The 23,935-nt window shown below is 42.5% G+C and overlaps 1 protein-coding gene across 2 annotated transcripts; it reads left to right on the forward strand.

The window, feature by feature from the left end:
• The first annotated feature begins 11,460 nt into the window (after positions 1–11,460).
• On the forward strand, positions 11,461–23,935 carry ammecr1 (AMMECR nuclear protein 1). Of its 2 annotated transcripts, XR_003932233.1 has the most exons (7): positions 11,461–13,027; positions 16,328–16,438; positions 17,729–17,843; positions 18,221–18,311; positions 18,399–18,495; positions 18,946–22,862; positions 22,896–23,935. XR_003932233.1 is itself a non-coding variant. In XM_030100424.1 (6 exons), exons 1-6 carry the CDS (start codon positions 12,555–12,557, stop codon positions 19,058–19,060), a joined length of 1,002 nt encoding a protein of 333 aa, XP_029956284.1. In that variant the 5' UTR covers positions 11,461–12,554; the 3' UTR covers positions 19,061–23,935. The 2 variants fall into 2 exon arrangements, 1 of the variants encoding a protein (XP_029956284.1); XM_030100424.1 differs by having other exon boundaries at positions 18,946–23,935.

Raw genomic sequence — 23,935 nt, forward strand, 5'->3', positions numbered from 1 at the left:
TTTGGGGTTGTGTTTTGTCTTTTTGTGTTGTGTTTTCTCGTTTACATTAGTGTTTTCTCTTTTGCTGTTGTGTTTTCTGATTTGCCGCTATGTTTTGCATTAGTTTACTGGGGGGGGGGGGGGGGGGGGGGGCCTACTGTTTTGCTCCTTGTGCCCCTGCTTATTGCCATAGACCTTTGCAAATGATCCACAGATATCTCCAGTCATTCAGTAGGCTTGGTGCTCCGGGTTTCTTTGGTTCATCATCTTCACTTTCTGAGTCCGATTCACTCAGTTCTTCTTTCGCCATGAAGTAAACGTCAGATTCTGAGTCCGAATCATCTTTTGTTTCCTGGTTGTCGAATTCACTCAGTTCTTCTTTCGCCATGAAGTAAACATCAGATTCTGAGTCCGAATCATCTTTTGTTTCCTGGTTGTCGAATTCACTCAGTTCTTCTTTCGCCGTGAAGTAAACGTCAGATTCTGAGTCCGAATAATCTTTTGTTTCCTGGTTGTCGGATTCACTAAGTTCTTCTTTCGCTGTGAAGTAAGCCTCAGATTCTGAGTCAGAATAATCTGTTTTCTGGTTCTCGGATTCATTGAGATCTTCAGAAGTCGTGTCGGAAATGTCAGAATATGAGTCAGAATACGAGTCAGAATAGTCTGTTTCCGGGTAGTCGGAGTCACTGAGATCTTCAGTAGTCGTTTTGGAAACGTCCGATTCTGAGTCAGAATAATTTTTTGTTTCCTGGTTGTCGAATTGATTGAGACATTCAGCAGGCGTTTTGGAAACGTCAGATTCTGAGTCAGAATAATCTGTTTTCTGGTTCTCGGATTCATTGGGATCTTCAGAAGCCGTTTCGGAAATGTCAGAATATGAGTCAGAATAGTCTGTTTCCGGGTAGTCGGCTTCACTGAGATCTTCAGCGTCCATTTCGGAAACGTCAAATTCTGAGTCAGAATTATGTATTTCCTGGTTGTCAGCTTCACTGAGATCTTCAGCAGCCATTTCGGAAACGTCAGATTCTGCATCACAATGATGTATTTCCTGGTTGTCGGATTCACTGAGATCTTCAGCACCCGTTTCAGAAACGTCAGATTCTGAGTCAGAATAATCTGTTTTCTGGTTCTCGGATTCATTGAGATCTTCAGAAGCCATTTCGGAAATGTCAGAATATGAGTCAGAATAGTCTGTTTCCTGGTTGTCGGCTTCACTGAGATCTTCAGCAGCCATTTTGGAAACGTCAGATTCTGCATCACAATGATGTATTTCCTGGTTGTCGGCTTCACTGAGATCTTCAGCAGCTCTTTTGGAAACGTCAGATTCTGAGTCGGAATAATCTGTGGATGATGAAAATGGCTCTACAAAGTGTGTTTGAACCCCCCCCCAACTGATGTTTTGCTTTGCAGCACAATTTCTGGATGGAGAAAGTCTTTCTTCTGTGTCCAGTTTGTCACTAGAAGATGTACATGTAGAACACATGTTTGTAGCAGATGTGTCTATTGAAGGCATGCACTGAGCCTGAGAAGAGCTTGTCATCTTGATGTTTGCCCTCAATGCCTTTTTGAAGTTGTTGAACATGACCTGGTTACGCTCCACCTCAGCAGCCTTTATGTGGTTTTCACGCAGTTGCTCCTCCAGTTCGATCTGCAGCCGTGTAATTTTTTGCTTGTGGTCATCATTGTCAGCAAGTATGGCCACTAATTTGTTCAGCTCATCACTGACAATGACGCGCACATAATGTATGGGAAAGTGCATCACTATGTTTTGAAACATGTCTATCTGTTTCTCAAGCATGAGGACTTTTGTACATTCATGCTGCAGCTTTTCTGCAAAATATTTGACTTTCCATTCACTGACTTCTGTACATGTACAAGGTTCTCTCTTTTCTTTTTCTGTAGGAGCTTGTACATTAGAAGCAAGATCTTCAGGTGTCCATGTGTCTGGAATCAGGATTTCCACCAGCTGTTTGATCTGCTCCTTCTGCAGTTCCAGTTTCATGTCCAGCTCGTTGCTCTGTTTGACTGCATTGCAACTCAGTTTGTTCAGGTGGGTCTCCATGATCTGGTACTCAGATTTTAAGTCTCTCTGTCTTTGTAGTCTCTGCTGTATGTCAGCTAACATCAGTGTTGCACTGTCTTTAGTCATTGTGACTTTGTTTTTCACAATGATATCATTGTAAAGCTGAAGCTCCTTTTCTTTCCTGATCTTCTTAAGTTCTACCTCAAGCTGCAGCCCCTGCATGGTCTCCAGCATCTCCCTGTATGAGTTGGTACTTGAATCCATTTTGGTCTTCTGACTGACTTGTGTTTGCTCAGTGTTTGCTTGAGTCATGCTTCTCGTAATGTTCTGAAATATCTTCTGAATAACTTGTTTGCTCAGTGTTTGCTTGAGTCAAGCTTCTCGCAATGTTCTGAAATGTAGCTGTCCAAGAAAATCGCTTGTCTGATAGACTGCTGCCTAATGTGACTGTCTCTCAGAGGTCCCTGGTGACAGTGAGGCTGTTCTACCAGAGACTGGGTTTTATCAGATGAGATGAAAGTGCCCTACTGGCTTTCATCTCATTCCGGGTTCTTTTGCCTTTGTTGTCATGGCAACATCCCACACTACTAGCATTCATGTCGTTCAGAGTTCTGCCATTGAATTTTGCTTTTGAAATGAATAAGCTCATTCATAAATCAAACTCATTGATAAATTCACCACTAATAATAAGCAAAATGCAGGGAGGTAGAAGATGGAGCCTTCCCCCAAATAGTTGTGGGCTTTTAAAGAAATAAATCACACTAAATCTGCACACTTTGTGTGTGACGCAAACATTTTGTCAGTCTATTCAAATCTGTGTTGTTATTGTGGTAAAAAGTTGTCCTCATTTCCATATTACCTCTCATTCGGGCTCATTCATTGATAAAATGTGCTGAACTCTGAGCTGAGATTAGCCATGACAGAGTCAGCAGGTATGTGTGTTGCCATGGAGACCAGCTGCACCCAGCAGCCATGACAGTTTGAATGGTGGAAGAAATGTTTTATGAGAACCGAGAGGTGAAATTGGAAAAACAAAAAAAAAAACCACTGTGAGAAAAAGAATCCTTTCATGGATTTTTCCTGAGATTTTCATATCTGTATGATCATCCATATCTAATCTTAACCCTTGGCCGTTCTCCCCACACCAGTAGAACCTCCGAGGATCCTTCTGTTGATAAAGAGGTGAAATCAGACTGAAAAGCAGCAGGATTTGGTGCTGCTGAAATAAAGAAATTAAAATATAATGTGCGTAAATTTAAAAGATTTAAACTAATAAATAGTTTATTAAGAACAATGTGATTTGATCTTTTTTGATATGATGGAACATGCAGAACAAATAGAATCAGGGTGATTGCTTCCAAGTGAATTCAGGTTGTACATCATGTTTATGAAGTAAAGTAATAAAGAATTATTACTTTGAATATAAGTAATCAGTAAAGTGACAGGATTACTTTTTTGGGGAAGTAATCAGTAGTTAATTAAATTGACCAGCTCTGGTCACCAGCCTGAAGGTCAAATTAGGCTGTTGTCCTATCAGAAAATGTAATATTAAAGGGATCTCTGAGGGATGGCTGACTGACCTCCTTGGAAATGTTTCTGTGGCCCCTACACTCATCTGTTGTTTCTGTGTTCTCGCAGCTGGAGATGGAGCTAAAACCTTGGACCAGGTCACGTAAAAGCCTTCAGCACCTGTGGCAATACAGCTCTCATTAGATGAAGGACATTTTTCTCTCTCGCTGAAGTACAAAAGTGACACAAACTGTGAAGCTGGTTTAAGAGCACTCTGTTGAAATGTTCAACTCCTGTTGGTTTTACAGCTCATGTGGTTTCAGGAGGAGTTTGAGTGAGAATGATTTACAGTAAAAAGAGCTCGACACAGTTTGACCAGACTGCAGGGAATCCCCGACCACTGACGGCACAGAGACCCAAAATACAGCAGAAACCTCTGTTCAGCGTTCAGATGGCTGGAACACTTACCCAGATGGGTGAACACGATTCATTCAGTGCACTGCTCTGTAACCCAGAATTCATTTTTCACACCATATTTACATGACATTGCCATGCCATTACCCATCCTCCTTATGGAGGAGAACATTCACCATGCACCAGCCTGTTAAGCTTTACTTGTAACCAGTGACTGAAAGATGACTGACAGAAAAATATGAGATTAAAAAACCCAAACGTGTAACTGATTTACTGCATTTTTAAATGTTGAAAATTACTTGAATATGTTCGGGAAGGGGTCCCCAAACTTTTTCCTCTGAGGGCCATATAACCTTCTCCTTCTCCGATAGGGGTAGGAGTCAGTTTTTAATAGAAAAAGTGTGAAAAACCCATTCAACAAAAGAAAGCTGCCCGAATCTCCATCTCTGTAGGAAATGCACGTTAAAACTGTAAAAACCGTATTTGCACACTTCTGGCTCAAACTCATACATAGAATTTGGAAGCCCCACCTCCTTCCTGAAGCTACTTCCTGTTTGGGAGGAGCTTCTGGAATAATTCCACCAGATTCTGATTTTATAGTTTCCAGAGGCCTCACAGTTCAAGTTTCAGGCCTCTATCAGAGGTCACGCCGGAGTTATTTCATACTGCTCACAAAGGCTCTGAGAGTGTAAAGGTGGAATGCCCCCTCTGCAGGACAGGTGAAATACTGCTCCATAGCAGGTGTGTGTGTGTGTGTGTGTGTGTGTGTGTGTGTGTGTGTGTGTGTGTGTGTGTGTGTGTGTGTGTGTGTGTGTGTGTGTGTGTGTGTGTGTGTGTGTGTGTGGTGAATCTTTCCTGGAGTTTTTCTCAAGTCCTGATCACATGCAGGGTGTAAATGACACAGGGAGTAGTGGGTACCACACTACCATCCCAGAATATTAGTTTATGTGCTCATTGCCATCAATGTTGTTACAACTGGGAGAGACCTGAAGTCTGCAGGACAGTGGCACTCGAGGCCTGGGGCTGCTGAATCCTTTTAAGTTGTGATTAATCACAGAATTTTAACAGTAAACTGCAATTAATCATGTCTTGAATTTCGTGTTTAAAGTTCTGTTATTAGAGTGTTTTAATGGGAAATCAAATGAACACAAAGAAAGAATTTCCTTTTCGACCTTTTTTATTATCACGTACACCCACTGGTCTTCTTCAGAATAAAAAAAACTGCTTAAAAAAATGCTACAACGGTGTGGTCATGGACTAATGTACGGTAATTGCCAGAGAGATAAGAAGTCTTCACCCATTTTGCATTTTTGTCGTCAACAAAAGGAAAAAAAAGTGCCTGTAGCAACTTCTGTGACTTCATACAACTGAACCGATATTTAATTTTGGGGGGTTCTTCATCACAGACTTTGTCAAATTACATGGATCAAAAATTCACAAAAGAGCTGCAAAGTGCATTTGTGAAGGCTCTGCAGTTTTGATGCAGCCATCTGCAAACAACAGTAGGTGGTGTCTTTTGCTTGATATAACTTCGCTTTATTTATTTTCAGTCAAGTGAAATATTGTTAGTCTTATTTTGAAAATAAAATCTTTTTCATTGTTGGAAAACAATACCACTCTTCTCTTTCTTTTGTCTTTCTGGTCCAGCCAGATCAACAAAGTGCAGCTTTGAAGCAATGGAGTGGACTCTGCAACAGGAGATTTCAGAAACACTCAGCACATGCAAACAGTGTTTTCAAGAGGAGCAGAATGTCAATCAGCACTAAATCAAATTTCAGAGAGTGATACCAAATGAGATGTCTACAGAAGCAATTTATGTCTTCTAAATTGAATTTTTTTCTGGCCAAGCAGAAGAAAAGCTTCTTTTACTGCATGACACACATAATGGTAAATCCATCTCGAATGACCTCAGAAAACCTCTAAGCCTTTTCGCTCTGAAGATAAAGCTGGATAATGTATTTTAAGGCAAGCTGCAGTTACTTAAATTCTGGTAATGTAATAACATCCTGAGGCAGAAAGCTACTCTTCCAGAATGAGAGTTCAATCCTGTCGAAACGATCACACACGTGATGAAACATGAAGCAAGTATCAGTAACTTTGGCTGGACAGTCAACGCTGCCAGTGTAGACATGTCACACAGAAAGTGGGCGCACCTTCACACGCTGTCATTGTTACATGGAAGAATGCTTGAGGATGTTTGGAGGTTGTGTGAGGAGTGAGATGTGGCCAGACAACAGGCACGGGCGGAGCTGCAGAGCACATCTCTATATGCTTTCCATCATTAATTAAACTTCCCTCATCATCGGTGAGGACTCGTTACAGCCTCTTCATGACAGACAAATGAAAATCATTGAAATTTTGCCTCTTTGCTTTCATCCACTGAGGAGGCTTCAGGGTGCTGCGACGCCTGGCTTGACTGTCTGGCTTCACTTCTTCCAGTTGAATCGTCCAACTGAATTCTCGAGATGTTAACCAGCTATAAGATGCAGCAGCGGCTCTTCTGATAACAAGAATTCCAACAAATTAAAGGCTTTAGATAAGGTTAAATGTTGAGCCTGGTCCTTTACTTGATGGTTTTCTGAGCTAGTTTAACGCCTGCTACTTTAGTAGACAAACTGAAAGGGGGCCGAGAGAATCTTGGGGTCAAAAATAGAGAAATGTGTTTGGACAATGCAACACCAATTAGGAAGAACAAGAAAGCTGAGTGTCATCCTACAATGCAATGTGCCATTTGAATAAAGATACACTGAATGTGATTTACTGAACCCTAACACCTTCTCAATAAGCAGCACTAGTCCATTCTAGTATTTCCTTCAATGTAACATTGTTGTTTTAAAAAATAAATGCTGAAGTTACCAAACAATTGTAAAATGTACACTGAAAATAAACTAAATCCATTCTATTGATAATATTAACCTCATTGCAGTCATCTCATGACAAAGAGAGTCAAACTGTGATCTGATACTAAAATATAGAAAATCAAGGCGTGTACCCGTGCACTGTGGGGTTTTTGTATGTCTGCAGCCTGTTTCACTGAAGGCTGCCTTTTCTTTGTTGCAGCTTCCTGCAGCTTCACAAAATATCATGTTAGTAAGCCTATTATCTCTTTTGTACAGCATGTCATCCTTCAAAGGGACCCTCTGAGTTACACATAGACTGTTATGAGATTTAATCAAGTAATACATGTGTCTCATTCTTGTCTCCCACCTGGCTGAAGCCTTTCACTGCAATGTTTCTGACCCCAGTTCCAGGTAAGCTATCCCTGTATGAATCTGGAAAAAGTCCTTTAAGCAATGAGACAGTTCTACTTGGTGAGGATAAACTCATTAGCTTTCATTACGCATAGTGCTGGCTCACTTGTACGTTTTATTTGTGATAGCAAAGAAAAGGTTTAATCTGTCACTAATCTGTTAAATATGGTAATAAAATATCAGACACAAGAAAAACCTATGCCTTCTGTGCATGACATGCATGTGCTATCTTTATTTTAAAGGTTGAGAGTTCATCAAAAAGCTCAGATGATGATCTGGCACAATTAGGCAAATTCCACTATTATGGTTGTAAAGGTTTGACACTACTGGGTTAGGATCAGGAGGGAAGAGCAGCGTGCAGATCAAATAATGAACACAGGCAAGTGGAGTCACAATCAAGTTGCAAAGTTTATTAAAATTGAATTGTTTCTTATGATTTATATTGAAGTTCCTGAGACTTTTTCACAGAAGAGTCTGACAGAATGGAGGGACAGCGGAGCTTATGACATGGCAGCCTTCTTAATGAGATGAGATTTTGCCCCACAATGTAAAACAGGGAGTGACTCCTCTGGTCTGTTCTGGCCAGAGGAGAAAGGTCATTACACTGGGAGGCAGACGGGAGAACTGCTGAGTCCAGAGAAAGGTTTGACAAGGTTTCTGCAGAGAAGAGAGAATTCAGCAGCTAATAGAATGACATGAAACTGGATTATTTGTGGACTTTGACAATGTTTTCCTATTTTCTGAGCTTTCATATTCATAGAAAATGACTCCTTGTTTTCCTATCATAAATGCATCATTACAAATGAGCACACACTGCCCTGTTTAATTGTGCCCTCTGAGATCCATGACCTTTACCAACCTTAAGATCTCTGAGAAACATATTAAAACTGCCAGAGCTTATCCTCCCCACCCAGCACAGATGTCTGGATCTGAACATGTTTTATATATAGCCATTAGGAAGTAATCAATATTCATAATGTTTGGATGGAAGGACTGTTCAGTGGGCCTGTTTTGAAAGAGACAACACATCATGATAGTCTTCCCGACATGCAAATTACACCAAGCTTTCAGTTAGTTGAATCATCGCTGACTCCCTGTCTTCGTTCAGCTGTCATCTCAGAGGTGAGTTCGTCTGACTGCTGTGGGAAATTCCACCTCAAGGCCTCATAACGACATGCCAGATTGTCTCTGCCCCCAGGAATAGAATAGAATAAATGGAACAAACCCGTCTTACTCCCTCCATGTATACTCACTAAATGATCATTACAGATGGCAGAATATTTTTTAAGGGGAAAATGACTCTGCTCCAGATAAATGCTCCCGGCTTAGTGGACCCATTCTTGACCTTGACAGGAGGGCATACACACTCACACACCCTCATAAATACACACACTGCAGCTGGAAATCCAGCCTTCCTCCAGACTTTCCCACTGTGGCTTCTCACAATAATAACGCTAATCTGGATGTGCTGGATTGCATTGCACTGACATCACCCATAAAATTCAACAGTTGCATGAATGATGTTTTGAGGAGAATAACCTCTGCTCAGCCACACAATGCCATGTATTCATACCAACTTTGTGCTCTGCTGGGCTCAGTGTTTCATAAATGTGGCTTATTAAAACATGACTAATGTCATTTCAATGTCTAAATCGGTATTGAGAGGCCAATTTATGGCACATCAAGTCACATGACATAAAAGTGATCACTATTCTCACTCTAGAAAAAGTCAGAAAAAATGATGCTTCATCTCTGTTGCTCATTCCATTTACAATAAGTATTTAGTTTTTGATTGAAAGACATGCATGTTTTTCAACTGAGAGCATTATTGAGCGGAAATGGTCCTATAGAAGTAAGATGCCATTCATGCGGGAGATTTGTCTCCGCCTGTATCTGATAATTCAGGATTTTTACCAGGAAAACACAAATAAAACCACAGCTAGCAGTCATTATTTGTACATTTTGAAGCTGACTGGAAGCCTTGTGCTGAGTCAGTGGTGAGGAACTCTTTGGGAGGAGTCGTCTGTGGCTTGCTGTTCTCTTCTGGCCCTGATGATAAACTCATGTGTCTGACTTTGACAGCGAACGGCTATGAAGACAAAGCAAGCAGACACTGAAAGTGTGCTTTGGGCACAGCAATATTTCAGACGTTTTTATCAGCTTCTGTCCTGTTATGAAAGTCAACATGATAAATTAGGAAAACAGCACAGATGATATTAGTGGCCATTGTTAGCTTTATCTCTCTGATCTCTTCTGTCAGCAACAAGGAGAGCAAATTCATCTGAGATAATGTATTCACAGATGTTTGTGATTTCACTATATTACGAACTTTCCTGACCTTATTTTCCCAAAGTGTGAAGCTTTGATGGTCCATATGAGGAAGGCTTATGATCAAATGTTATTTTAGAAAATGACTGGGTCAGGTCAACAAAACAAAGTAAAAAAATCAAAAAGTATCAAAGTAAGAGAGGATGAGCTCCCATTCCGAGAGTTTCAGCCACACTGCAGCCCCCACCCACAAACCCCATCACTTGTCATGCCAAGAGTTATTTTGGGTTGAATTCTGTCCTTGCAGATGATAAGGTATAGATTTGGCATTTCCTTTTGTATAATCTGCAACTATTGGAACTGTTAAAATTGCAGAGGCTTTTAAATTAGTTTGATTAGTTTCAATCACTCTTACAATTAAAACAATTTCTGTTTTTTTTAAAAAAAACTAAAGCTTTATCCTATGCTTGTTTCTTTCTTCTTTTTTTCCATCATACCATCTTCTCCAAAAAATTGAAGGAAAACATCAAGCTTGGGAGAAAATAATTTCCCTGACCCTGATTAAAATTAAAGGATTTAGTTGATTTACAAACTTATGTATAAGGCAAAGCAGTATTTGTTACCTCATCAATTGCAAATATTTTTTACATTAAACAGTGAAACAAGTAGAAGAAACTTGGACTTTAAACCTAGAGGTGTCAGGACAACACTCAAAGACATGTGTGTCTCAGTGATTGGTGTCACAAAGTGGAATTCATTAGACAGGACATTAAAATGCTGTTCAAACATTAATCAATTTAAATGCAAATATAAAGAAAATACATTTATCCGATATGAAAAGGAATAAAATGTGTAAGCAAGTCCATATGTTTTTGAATGTATGCAAGTATGTTTTTATTTATTTTAGTAGTCATTTATTTGTTTAGAATGCTTGAGGTCATCTAAGAGAAATTACCTGATTTTCTAAAAAGAAAGGGGTAGGAATAAAAAAAGACTGGGTCTTCACCCTACCCCTGTTCTTGCCATGGTATGTATGTGCACTTTGCCAAATGTAACCACTTTTAATTTGTTGTTTTCATGTACTACCTTGGAGAAAGAATAAATGAAATGAAATGAAATGAAATGAAATGAAATGAAATGAAATGACCTCAAATAGTCTGCAATCTCCCACATTCTGGTTATTTCTTTATTTTTAATGTACAGTATGTTCGATGATCAGAGATGCTTCACTGTTACAAATTCTGTTGATGAAATCATTCTCTACACAGGGACATTTCCCTGGTTATTTCTGATTTAGCATGCCTTCACTAGTGTGGAACACTACAGGATTATCAGATGACCATCCAGCTGAATGCCTGGCCTGCGACTGTGTCCCAGTTTGACCCTGGTGCATTTCTGTAGCTGTGTAGCTGCTGTGTTTTCTTTATGCACAGAAGAAAAGGAAAACACGCCCTTAAATAAATATGACTATTTCAGTGCCACAATGTTAAGCAAAGATCAAAGATACTCGCCTCAGTGTTTTTCAGTTCTTAGTAAGACAACCTCGTGAGTCAGGACAGGGTCATGAACACATCAAGCTTTAATATTTACATGGTTACAGAATTTATCCCTGTGTGTGATTAATGCGAATTGTTTTTTGAGTGATCCAGCAAAATAGAAGTGATAAACTAAAAAAAAATGTATTTTTCATACAGTTTTTAGCCATATTTCAGATATTTTCTTGTGGCTCTGTGGTAGCAGATGGATTTCTTTTGTGGCTCTAATAAGATCAAAGTTGTGAGATTTGTTTTTTTTTTTTTTTTGGAGTAATATGCTGCAAAATGATCTATGTCTCCTTTCTTCTTTAGACACACTGACTGGAAAATCTCTGCAGAAGCACACTCTGGTCCTGTGCCTTTTTCTTTATCTTGGGGTGCATCGACACTTTTTACATGCACGGACGCGTACGCGCGTCACGAGCGCGCATGCTTGCTCAGCAGCGCACGTTCCTCCCGGATTGAATGTGATACCCCGAGAAGCTACGCAGTCTGTGCAGCGACCGGGCGCAACACGTTTTCTGAATCCGGTTCCGGCGTGCCGACGACACCGATGCCCGTGCCCACAGAGCGATCACAGGGCTTTTACCCGAACAGCACTGAACTGTAGCAGCTGAGAGACGGATGCGGAGCCGAGCCCGGAGGATTACGAGAATGCGCCTCTGTATGTGTCCTCGTGAGCGGATGACAACCTCCGAGCAGAGCTACACTGAAAACTTTGAGCTCTACGTTTGACGCGGGGGTGTTATTGAGATTTTTTTTTTGTTTTTGTTTTTTGTTTTTTTGTGAGGGGGGGTTTCCAACAACAGACATGATGCAGGTGCAAACTGTGGGCCAACGTTACTGAAATGACTCGCTCGGCGCTGACGCGTTTCACTGTGCCATGCCAGCCCCGCATTGTCAGATGCCATTTTACTCTGCGTTATCCCAGCGTCTGGAATTCCAACATACTGGGCCTGTTGTGTAATTAGAAGTTCGTGAGGCAGTAGCAAAACAAGCTGGTGCAATGACAGGCTACGCTGCCCAAGACACTGTGCGCAATTTGTGCTGAATCTTTATGGGTCCTGCGTACTGGAGCTCCCGGCTTCCACTCGGAGAGGTGCGCTCACTGCGCTGCGGGGCTCGGGGCTTCACATCTGGACCTGCCTGCGCTCCTCTGCGGCCTGTTCGGACCGGACAGTCTCTGGACCTGTGTGTCTGAGGTCGTGTTAGGGACAGAGGGGAGCATTTTAGGCCGGGACTTATTGGTGATCCACGGGAACGCCAAAAGCTAGACTACTCAAGGAAGATTGAAAAAAAAAAAAAAAAAAAAAAAAAAGCTAAAAAAAACGCTGATCCAGAAATGGGTTTTGCGTAGCGAAGTCACGCATTTTTAAAGGCAGCGCGAGGGTGACATTGCAGTCTTCTCTCCCCCCACATCGGTTATTTCGTCGTCTGAGGAAAAAAATAAAAAAATAAAAAATAAAAAAAACAAAAGGCGTGAAAGTGGAGTATTGTCCGCCGTACGTCGTCTCAGCGCAGTGGGATTTCTACGTCTGGCCGGCGTTCCCCCCCACCCTTCCCGCGGTGACGGTTATGGGTCGGAAGCGGTGTGTCGGTGCAGATTGTTCCAAGATGGCGGCCGGGTGCTGCGGGGTGAAGAAGCAGAAACTGTCGGGATCGCCCGGGTCGGGGGGTCCCGGCGGGGTGGGGGCGGGAAGCGGGGTGGCAGGAACCGGACATTGTGGCTCGGAGTTGGGGATTGGCTCCTCCGCGACTGTTGCGGCGGCGGCGAACGTGAGCAGAGCCAACGGCCTGGGGGGACCCGGGGGTAACGTTAGCGGCGGTAGTAGTAGTGGTAGCAGCGGCACGAACGCTCTGTCCCCAGCCCCGGCCGGGTACACCACATCCGGCCTCTCCCCGAATCTCAGCCCGGGACCTGGTTCGGGAAGTGGAGGCAGGAAAATGGTCGTCTCAGCGGAGATGTGCTGCTTCTGTTTTGACGTGCTTTATTGCCATCTGTACGGATACCAACCTCCGAGAACACCCAGGTTTACAAATGATCCCTAGTGAGTATTTTTTTCTTCTGTCTTTTGTTTTTGCTGCATGTCTAAGCTCACTGTTGTTTCCACTTATCTGATGTCCACTGCTGTTCTCTCCATGGCTGTGGCTTCAGTTCCTGTTCAAGTGTGAGGATCACAAACTGTCACATTGAGGCGATGTTTAGTTTTTTGTGAATTTAACCCGAAAAGCGGTCGATCTCAGCTTAAATTGGCCAAGTTGGAATCCGGGCCTTGTCGGGGAGACTGGCCCGCAAGCTAAACTAGCCGATCACTAACGTGACAGTGAATTTAATGAGATGTTAATCAACTCATGTTGCGTATGAATGAATGATATGCCATGTCACTTTTAGATTCCTGGTTTGTAGTTGGGGAAAAAAACAATTTTACGATCTTGTGGGTTCATTTCGAACAACACAGGCTAACGTTAGCTTAGGGTGTTTGCTACCAGCGGCTGCTGTTATCAGCTAGCTTCTTAACAGTAAAAGAAAGGGTGCAGTGGAGATAACATCTCTTCTTTTTCCCGTTTAACAGCACCAGATTCACCGTCGATGACCGGCAGTTAAAATCGTTATAATTAAAAACGCTAAAAGTTACTGTTAGTATTTTTAATTTTTTCCAGTTCTCCTCAATGAACTCCGGCTAGACGAGGGTTAGCTTTGTTAGCTTCGAGCTACATTAGCCTAGTAAGGAGGCATCAATGAGCTTTTAGTAATTAATTGAAAGCTAAACATCTCGAAATTCCTTATAACATTATAAAATTAATATAAGATTAACTATTCGTTCATTTTGCTGTATGTTTTGTTTGACATGGATGGTTCCCCTGTCGAATTGGAAAAAAAAATTCAGAGTTTAGCTCCAGCCAACAAAGGAAAAAAAAAATAGGTGGTTCTTGCTGAGTACTTAGCAGTCTTAAGCTTTGACTAATTCAGCTGGCTGGTAATAAAAGAAATACTTTTGGTCGTGTTTGGTGAATATGCAAAGTTGAAAACGTGGGGTTTTATCTGTTCTGACAGACTTGAACAATGAGATGTATGTTTTCTGTCCGTCCGGCACTCCTGTGCCTTCAACAGAAACATTATGTCCCCGCCTTACACGACCCGTGTAACGGGATCCGTGTGACTTCACGGCCGTTTTACACGCATGTTCAATCTGTTAAAGGATTTGCTAACATCCCTGTCAGTTCCTGTGTTGACCTGGAACATGTTGAGTTACTTAAAGCAAAGGGTTGGCTTTTTTTTTTTTTTTTTTTTCAAGGAAATAAAAACACTCAAAGGGCTTTGTGTTTTGTTTTTGTTTGCTGCAGTCATGTGACACATTAAGGCGACAGTCTGTCTTCACCATTAAGTACAAATGCTAAATGCATAAGGCTGCTTTTTAAGTGGTCTGTATTTATAGAAAGAGCTCCAGCATTCCCAAGGCCTTTGATGGGAAGCGGCTTTTTATATAGAGTCCATATGTAAAACTGCACTCTCACATCAAAGTGCTCTTTTGCATTCAGGACACAGACTATGTAATGTCTGCTTTTGGCAGGTTAACCTTTCAAAAGGAAATCAAACACTTTAGAGTGTTGATTTACATGAGTTTATCCTCAAAATCTGTTTCAAAACCACAGTAGCGAGTGGATACTGCTCATCACGCTGTATCCTCACAGTTCTCCAGGCTGTCTTAATACTTTTGAGACAACTAACCCGTACATTTTTCACTGTATAATCTAAGCAAATGTTTTACTACTTTGAGATCCCCTCACCCTGCATTGTACATTAATCCTGATGTGTATTCTCCTGATGTTGCCCAGAGTAGGTGGGGGTTTTCCAGTGATGACACACACAAATTCAGTGCCTCTTTGTAAAAGACGAATGTCCCAATCGGCGTGTTCATTTAAAAAATGCTTCATCCGACCCCTCCTCCAGCCCAGGCCCAGCGCTCATACCGAGCACTAAACTCTCATAAACATTAACCAACATTGTCTGGGTAATCAGGATAAGTGCTTGGTTGCAAGAGTGTGCGAGGACTTAAAATGCCTTATCAGCAGCCGGGCAGGGATTTGGTCAAATCCTACCTGAGCGTTTTTTATGACTGTTGTAGTTTGGATGTAGTTTTAATAAAAGCGAGTGTTCGCTGCTGACTTTCTGAATTATGCAGTGAGTTGATATTTTCCACGGCTGGACAAATTTAGTGATGCGAGCATGCAATATTTAAACTTCCCAGCCTTTCCCCCAGAGACACAAATCCCATCCAAATGTAGCTTAAGGCTGTCAGAATTAAAGGGCGAACGCCCAAAACTTTTACCGCATGAAGCCGAGGTACAACATCGAGCAGTGGAGGGCAAACGCCCGGTGAACATGAAAACTCCCACAGGTTTGAGAAAGTCGTACTTGTGGTCTGTGGTGTCCTCGACATGTCCTTCACTTGAGGGCATTGTCAGATTGAATTATTGAAATGCTCTCTACGGCTGCAGCGTGTGATGCTGACAGCACTCTGTGAAGATCGCCAGTAAACAACACAAGACTTCAGTCCTAATGGACTGCCTCAAAAACTCCCCAAAAAGTAGCCATGTCTTTGCATCTTCAACAGTCATGTGTAATATCAGCTCAATCTAATGGTCAAGATTGGCTTTGAATTATTTCGTTATGACAGTCTGTTAGATAAATTCAATTTTGTCAACGAATTGTATTCTTTATTAAATCTCTATTTTTCATTCTTTCAAGACCAACAATCCATCATAGCAGCCAACTATCAGTCTAAAAACACTGAAATATCAGATAGCAACAGGCATTCAGCTATCCCCACGTACAACACATTAATTATTGTGCTCAATATTGTACTCAATTCAATGAACAACTGTCGTCATTGTGTACTCCACGTAGACACTGCTGGCTCCAGTTATTCACCATTTAATTGGCTCATTCACACCCTTCTCCATGAATCAGATGAGTGGTAAAGGGCTGAATGTGAGGACACTTTGTGTGCTTCATTTCTTCTTCTTCAATTTTACTATAAAAGGGATTAGATATCCCATAAAGACATAAAAGGGGAGGAAATGTAAAAAAAATAAATAAAGGGATTTGGTTCAGCTGTCATGAGTGGACAGATGGCCTGACACTTTGAACAAAAGTCTGCAGTCTTTGATGGAAACTGATCCATCATGATGTGACACTTCCACCCAGTGTGAAGAACAACTCTGGCAAACTGTCCGATGTAACTAAGCAGCGTGCGCCGGGAGCCGTCTTTTACTCACTCTAGAAATGTACATCTGCAGTGCGCCTCACTAAAAGATGCTCTCCCGATCTCTCTCTTGTTTTTCAGCCCACTGTTTGTCACATGGAAAATAGGCAGAGACAAGCGGTTGAGGGGTTGTATAGGTACATTTTCTGCCATGAATCTGCACTCAGGACTCAGGGAGTACACCCTTACCAGGTAAGCAGCTACGGCCATTTGTCTTTGTCTCCCAGTTGTGGACCGAGTGCAGTGACGGGGCAAGGTCGTAGAGGAACAGCAGGAAAGTTTTGGAGGGGAAAGTGAACAGAGCAAATTGGAATCAGGAGCATCCACACGGGCAGATTAGCAAAGAAACAGCAGATCAATGGTGACAATAAATCACCCCCGAAGTAATTTGTGCACAACAACAAAATGTTCAACTTCTGTGGCTTTGTGTAATGCTAAGTCCCTAAGTCTGTTTTCCATGAATGGTTTTGGTCTGGCAACACTTATAAAATATGAAGTCCATGTTGTTGAAGTAATTTCAAAGGGATTTCATGCAAACATGCAGCAGATGCGACGGCCCACATAGAGCCCCGATGTTGCCATGTTGGCTACCTGAAAACTACACCTAAAGTAAGGAAACGGCTGGATGTAGTGATAAAGTAGAGACCTCCAACATGTACTCCTCTCAATAAAGCTGAAATTCTTAAACTGAAGTCGGTTTTGGGCCAAAGTTCATGAGTGTTCAGTCACAAATTGAATGGATATGGGGGAAAGGGCTTTGTGGTCTAAAAAATGAACTTTGGGATTTGCTTTGACTCAATGAAAATGAGACGTGTTTTACTATAGTATCAAATATATATATAAAAAAAGAACATTAAACAGCTACATGCAAGGGACTTGGGATGTTTTATATGCATTGTTTGAAATGGTAGTGGATGACTAGACTATGAGAATGTTTGCTGTTGGGACAGTACTAGTCTCCTACTTTGGTATTCCAGGGAAAATATTTCTTAATTTTTTCTAAATAACCTATTGATTAAACCTGCATTTATTGTCATTTTATTCACAGACATCTCACATAATGATCAATCATGTTTGGCTGCAGTAATTGAATGGCCAAAAGTCCCAGTTTTCCTCAGACTTGCACCTATTGGACTTGTTACATCAGTGTTCTTTGAAAAACTGTTTGTGGAATCCTCTTTAAAGTCTTGACTGAAAGCAGCCACACAGCTGTACGAGTGGTATTGTGCGCGCGTGCATTGTTTGTCATGCTGCGAACCTGCTGACCTCTACATGTCCATGGGTCGTCTCCATCTGAGTACAGGACGTCACATGCTGGAAACTGCAGTGCGGTGCAGTTCATGCTCCATTCAAGACTTGGACATTTAAAAAAACATAAAAGCCAAACACATTAATAATCAGACCTTTACAGAAACTGGATTGTGCCGCCGACTGACTGAATCACCTTGTGTGACTCCTCTCTTTGTTCTCTTGTGTCTGCAGTGCCCTTAAAGACAGCCGCTTCCCCCCTATGACAAGGGATGAGCTGCCTCGCCTCTTCTGCTCAGTGTCTCTTCTTACCAACTTTGAAGACGTCGGTGATTACCTTGACTGGGAGGTGAGAGACCTGCTTTCGGCGACGGAGTGCTCCTTAGAATAATAGCCTTTGTGTGGCCTTCAGGCTCATTCAGAGGCGTCTCTCATCCTGCCGTCGTGCACACCGGTGTGTCCGCTTTCCTAACAGGTTCCTCGAGTCCCTTGAAGGCGAAACAGCAGCAAGAAGTCGCTCTCTTAGTTATTCAAGAAGTCTCTTGTCATTTCTAATTATGTGCCACGCCAAATGCTTCGATTGAAATCGTATCTTTCGGTAGTTGGGACTTTTCTGAGTCTCCATTTCATGTTTCAGAATGAAGAAATATCACATTTGTTCATCCTAAAGCCTGCTTCAGTGTCACTTTGAGGGATTTACGATTGTGTCTTTGTCTTGACTCACAGGTGGGTGTTCACGGTATTAGGATAGAATTTTTCAATGAAAAAGGATCAAAACGCACCGCCACCTACCTACCAGAGGTTGCAAAGGAGCAAGGTGAGGTTTATCTGTGCTCTTTTAAAATCCAGCTTTCATTAAAATAAAACTGTGTGTGTGTATTGAGTCTTGTTTTCTTCAATCCAGGTTGGGACCACATTCAAACCATAGATTCCTTACTACGAAAGGGAGGTTACAAAGCTCCCATCACAAACGACTTCAGGAAGACCATTAAGTTAACCAGGTAATAAGACGTGTGTTTGTTTCGGGTACTGATCCTGATGCATATGTGTGTTGTTGCTGAGATGTGTTTGATGCTCTCACAAAGTGTTTTGGGATACTGTTTGACCACACGGAAGCACAAACACACCTAAGAAGAGCTGAATGTGCTTTCCAACAGGTGTTCAAACTGTAACAACACCGATCTTAAAAGTAAATGCAGTGCGTTTGGCAAACAGAAAAAGGAATGGTGATGTTTTCCCCAATGTGTGCTGTGATCCAATGATTCATCACTCGGTGTTTTGTTTTGTTGTTCAGTGACAGCAGTTTAATTTTCGGTGTGACATTCTGAGCTGTGTTCGTTGCGTATGACTCAAACTTGCGAGCATTTAAAGTGATCGTTTAACTTCACGCGATGACGACGTCACTGTGAGCGACCGCGGCTTCATCCAGACTTCCCCTCTCTGGCCCGCAGGTACCGTAGCGAGAAGATGACGATGGGTTATGCAGAGTACATCGCCCACCGCCAGCACCATCACTACCAGAATGGCATCGGGCACCCTCTACCACCCTACAACCATTATTCCTGACAGCGAGCCGCATGACCAATCATTGGACCTCTCCGCGGACCTTTTCCCAGGAGAGCCCGCCCCCTCCTGGTCTAGTTATTTCTACTACTGTACCATTTTATGATGATAGTTTCCGTTGCCATGCTGGCCGTCTCCTCGACGTTGACATGGCAACGGGTGGCAACGAAGCATCATTTGATTACGGCAAGAAATCCACGTTTCTCGCTTATTTTTTTTTTTCCTCCTTTGCCTGTGGTTAAGTTTTTGCAGCATATATATTCCTATATCTATAACCCCCTTCATTCATACGTTTAAAAAAAAAACGAAACCCATATTAGTTTATTAACCCTATGTCTTTTCAGCAAACCTAATCAGGTGTTTTGATTCTGTGGATGGAAGGAAGTCTCTTTAGGTGGATTTATCCGCCACCCTGGTTTTAGGCTTTGCTACAATTTAACATTTGCTACTAAAAACTTTTTTTTTTTCCTACTTTGATCCTTAATGTTCCTATCCTGACATGTAATACCATGTAGCAAGGCAACTGCAGTTCTCAAAGGCTGTGTCGTCTCTCCTCCGATTCCTCTCAAAAAACAAACAAAAAAAAAAAGACTGTTGAGGTGATTTTAGCCTTGTTAAACTCTGTAGTGTTGTAGTGGGAACTATGTAATGGGTTATGTATTCTCCAAAGTATAGTTAGTTAGGATTGTGATGCCCTTTGACCGGCTCGTGGACGGTGTTTATTGACTGAGCTCACAATCGCGTGTATTCCGTTGTGTGGACCAGGACGCTGATTTTTTAAAAAAAAAAACCAGTAGCATGAATTAGAAATTGGGTTGAACTTGAAGCATCTCCTTCAGAGAGCTTTGAAAATCCTCCTCTCCCCTCCCTCCCCCCTTAAGTATTTCTCGTGTTTTTGTGGTGGAACCCGAACCTTTGAACTGCGTTTTTGTGTTTGTCGTTTCTTTCGCTGGGCCTGAGCTTACAGATATGTTCCCTCTTCTATTTTTCTTTTCAACTTTAAAGGCAATTTGCAGAGGAAGCCATTCAGCCTGAGGATAATCACAAGGTGATTTTTTTTTTGATTAACTGTGGGGGTGGGGGGAAGAAAAAAGTTGACAGGTGGGTCTCATTTCCTCTCTAGAGAGGACATGCAGGCCACACAACAAAAAAAAAAAAAAGAAAGTCTTTTTCTTTTGAATTTCCGTGTCTGTTGGTTTACTGGCAGGGAGTCACTTGACAGGGACGCGGTGTAACGACCTAAAGCCATACTCTCTTTTTAGTCCATGCTCGTCCGGCGCCGCGTGTCGGACGCCACAACGCCGCCAAATACCCGTCAAAACCTCTCGCTCATTTGTCCGGCGTCTCCGCATGTTGTCAGAGAAACATCGTCTTGCCTTTTCAGATTATAGCTAACCATTGTCACTCGTCCAGAGTGCGAAGCATTGACAGAGAAAAAGTCATCACGAATGCACCCGGCGCTCAGAAGATGCGGCGTTGGCGTCAGGTAGACGTGCACGCCGTGCACCGAAGCCGTCACAGGAATGCAGCTTAGTTTGATGTCGTCGTTGAGCCTGCACCACCACTGTTCCGATCCCGTGTGAGTGTGTGTGTGTGTGTGTGTGTTTCCTCAGCACGGGGAATGTTTAGTCAGCTGTCCGGCAGCAGGTCGGGTTAGCCGGAGCCGAGCCGGAGCGCGGTGAGGGGGCATGGGGGAGTGTACGTTATAAAAGTCAGGGCTTTGTAAGGACTAAAGAAGCCATTTTCCCCATCCAAATATTCACTTGTTGTGAGTCACATTCACGCACGCACGCACGCACGCACACTAGGGTAGCTGAGTTTTACTTATCAGAATGTTCCAACTGTTGAGGATCACACTGCGATCCTGCTCGTTTTGTTCCGTTAACTGGAATTTTTTGAGAGGTTCTTGTTACTTGGCAAACATCTTTCTTCGTAACAGCCTTTACTAACTGACAGGTTCTATTTTTTTTTTTTTTTCCTTCTTTCTTTTATGCAAAACGTCAAGGGCTTTTGGCACTCCATCCACAGTAACCCGAAATGACCCAGACTTCAGTTGTGTTGCCTTAAATGAATGATTTAAATAAACAGTGGGCCGGTGGAAGACGAGCCGACTGCTCCTCTGACCCATGGTTTCTCCAGCTCCACCTCCACGCCACAGCGCATTAAACGACGGACCCCCCCCCCCCCCCCCCCCCCCCCCCCCGCGTGTCTGCGGCCTCCCGCCCGGCCGAGCCTCGGGAGGCTTCAGAAAACACTCCGTCGGGCGCCGCGGTGTCGCCACCCTTAATGGTCAAACCATGGGGAAAACCGCTTTATGCATCTCTGAAAACATGTCTGTAAAGAGTTCACCACGCACCGAGGGGGAGCAGTCGGCCGCTTGTCTCCCGGTCCATGTTAATACAGCACAACCTGAATTTCTCTGCTGCAAAACCAAATTGACCATGCTCTTTTACATATATGTCTTTGTATACACATGCAATGTATTTAGTTGCATGTACGTATGAGTATGAGACCTATGGTTTTATCCATGATATGCTTGATCTATGGCTTACACACTCTTATTAACCATTAAGAGATTTAAAAGACAAATATGGTGCTATCGGACCTCATATTGGGGTGGTCACAGCTCGTGACTGGTCATGCGGACTCATCGATCATATCATCCTTAAAAGATGCTCCATGTAAGATTTTCTCCGCGGCGCGTCGCTGTGAAATGAGTTATGACGGCACTTTTTTTTTTTTTGTCTTTTTTCAAAACACTGAAGGATGACCGTCACCGATACAAGCAAGTAGCCCCATGAAAACCTCATCAAGGCCAGTGTGGGTTGCATGATTTTTGGGATCAATTCCCTATGGGAAACTGGATTATTACATGACGAAGGAGTCCCAGCAGCAGCAGCAGCAGCTTATCAGAGGGGCTACAGAATGTACTGTCAGTGGTCGTTATGACAGCGGAGCAGCGGCGCGTCCGGAGGAAATCCTACATGTTACCTTTACTATCCTTGATATATGCAGATCTGTTCAACAGGTGTTTATTTTCTGTTCTCTTGTTTTGTTCCTACCAGTGCAAGTCAACACCCCTGCAGGTTTGAAAGGACAAGAAGTCACACGTTGAACCCTCCTCCTCCTCCTCCTCCTCGTCCCCCTCCCCCCTCGATTTCCCCCCCCCTACACTGTGGCCCAAACCTCATGGCCTCGTCTGTGAAGGTGCGACGTGTGTCGTTCGGTAAACGGTGGCAGTCGTAGTCGTAGTGGCCGTTGCCTCTCCTCCAAGATTGGATGCTGGGTCGTTGGTTGTTTTTTTTTTTTCCTCTTCTTCTCGTTTTCTTTGAAATAGAGCACATTCTGAGTTTTTTTCCTTCTCGCTGCTGAATCGTCCGCGACCTCCTCTTGACAGTCGTCGGGCTTAGCAAGCGGTTCCGCTGCCCAAGCGTCCGCAGGTCCACGGAACGAGGAGCGCGGCGTTTTCACGTAGAGCTCGGAGACCGCCGCCTCGCCCCCCCTCCGCGCCGGCGACCGGCTCTTAAAGCATCGATACCTCACGGGATCCTCTGGAACGGCGTTGGGAGTTTGTTGTAGCAGACGGGAGTGTTTTGGTTCCATACCAGGGTTTAGAGTCCAGCCTCGGCGTTCTCCTCGCGCGGTCACTCTCATATTTCGTGGAATGCCCGAGCTCGTGTTACCTTCGTATGTTCGACTGAACCAAAGATGCCAGCGGCCATGCCCAAATGCTGCTCTTCAGGCCTGGCTTCCTGTCCTTCCAAAAAAACACCCCTGCAAATGACGAAAATGTTTGTCTGTTTTTGTTTTGTTTTTTGTTTTTTTGTTTTTCTTTGAGATTTCTCAACTGTCTTGACTTAACAAGCAACCCGATTTTTCAATGAATTTTCATTGAGTCTGTCTCTGAAGCCGTACAAGGCATCACGGATGGTGAAAATGGTTGCAAATTGTTGTTACTTGTTTTGTTTATTATTATTATTATTATTGCTTTATAATTTTCGAGAAAAAAAATGAAAATCCCATGGTGTGCCTCCTAGCTTTATGGGTTTATAAATGTTTTTTTCCCTAAAGACCAGCAGTTATACTTTGTATAAAAGATGGATTTTTCCTTATTTTTTATGCCATTAAAGAAAAAAAAAAGCCTGTTTTCTTTACTCTGGACCCAGTAGCTGCACTGGTTATACAATCGCACTGATAGATTAATTAAAAAAAAAAAAAGGAGTAAGTGAATCAATAATAATAATGATAATGACAAATGAAATAAGAACTACAATAAACTTGTGTTGGAAACTTTTTATTATATAAAAAAAAATAAAAAAAATACAAAAAAATAAAAAAGGAAAATGACTGTTTTTGTACATCAAAATAAATTCTTTTCAAAAGAATATTTTGGATCTAGTTTGGAAATTATTTTAGTGGTTTTCTATGTTCTGAACTTTTGAGACACCGACTTCGAAGACGTGTCACTGTACAAACTGACTTGTTTCCGTTGCAGTGGCCTGCTGGGCTGGGAGGGTTGCCTGGTGTAACTCCTCATACCAACTTTTAGGTTTTTTTGTTTTTGTTTTTTTTTCCTTTCCATTTTGGATTTTTTCTCTTGCTGCTTTAGTAACTTGAAGAAAAAAAAAAATTGATGGAATAATATGAACTGGGAACTTCAAATCCACACCCCCCCCCCCCCAATGCCCTCACCCCCGTAGAGCTAGATCCCCCCCCCCTCCCCCTCCCCTTCCCTATTGAATTGCTGTTAGTGTGACAAGACTTGAAACGGGCATTTATTATGATAGTATGACTCCAAAAGAAAAAAAAAAAACCCACAAAATGTACACACACACGAAAAAAAAAAAGAAGATAGCAAAAAAAAAAAAAAAAAAAAAA

This window comes from Salarias fasciatus, chromosome 10, assembly GCF_902148845.1.
Source record: "Salarias fasciatus chromosome 10, fSalaFa1.1, whole genome shotgun sequence".
NCBI lineage: Eukaryota > Metazoa > Chordata > Actinopteri > Blenniiformes > Blenniidae > Salarias > Salarias fasciatus.

What these genes read in the sequence shown, in the direction of transcription:
- ammecr1 (XM_030100424.1), top strand. Translation starts at nt 12,555, where the DNA reads ATGGGTCGGAAGCGGTGTGTCGGTGCAGATTGTTCCAAGATGGCGGCC. An exon ending in AGAGGTTGCAAAGGAGCAAG is followed by an intron (nt 18,312 to 18,398) that starts GTGAGGTTTATC and finishes TCTTCAATCCAG; the next exon opens with GTTGGGACCACATTCAAACC. An exon ending in AAGACCATTAAGTTAACCAG is followed by an intron (nt 18,496 to 18,945) that starts GTAATAAGACGT and finishes TCTGGCCCGCAG; the next exon opens with GTACCGTAGCGAGAAGATGA.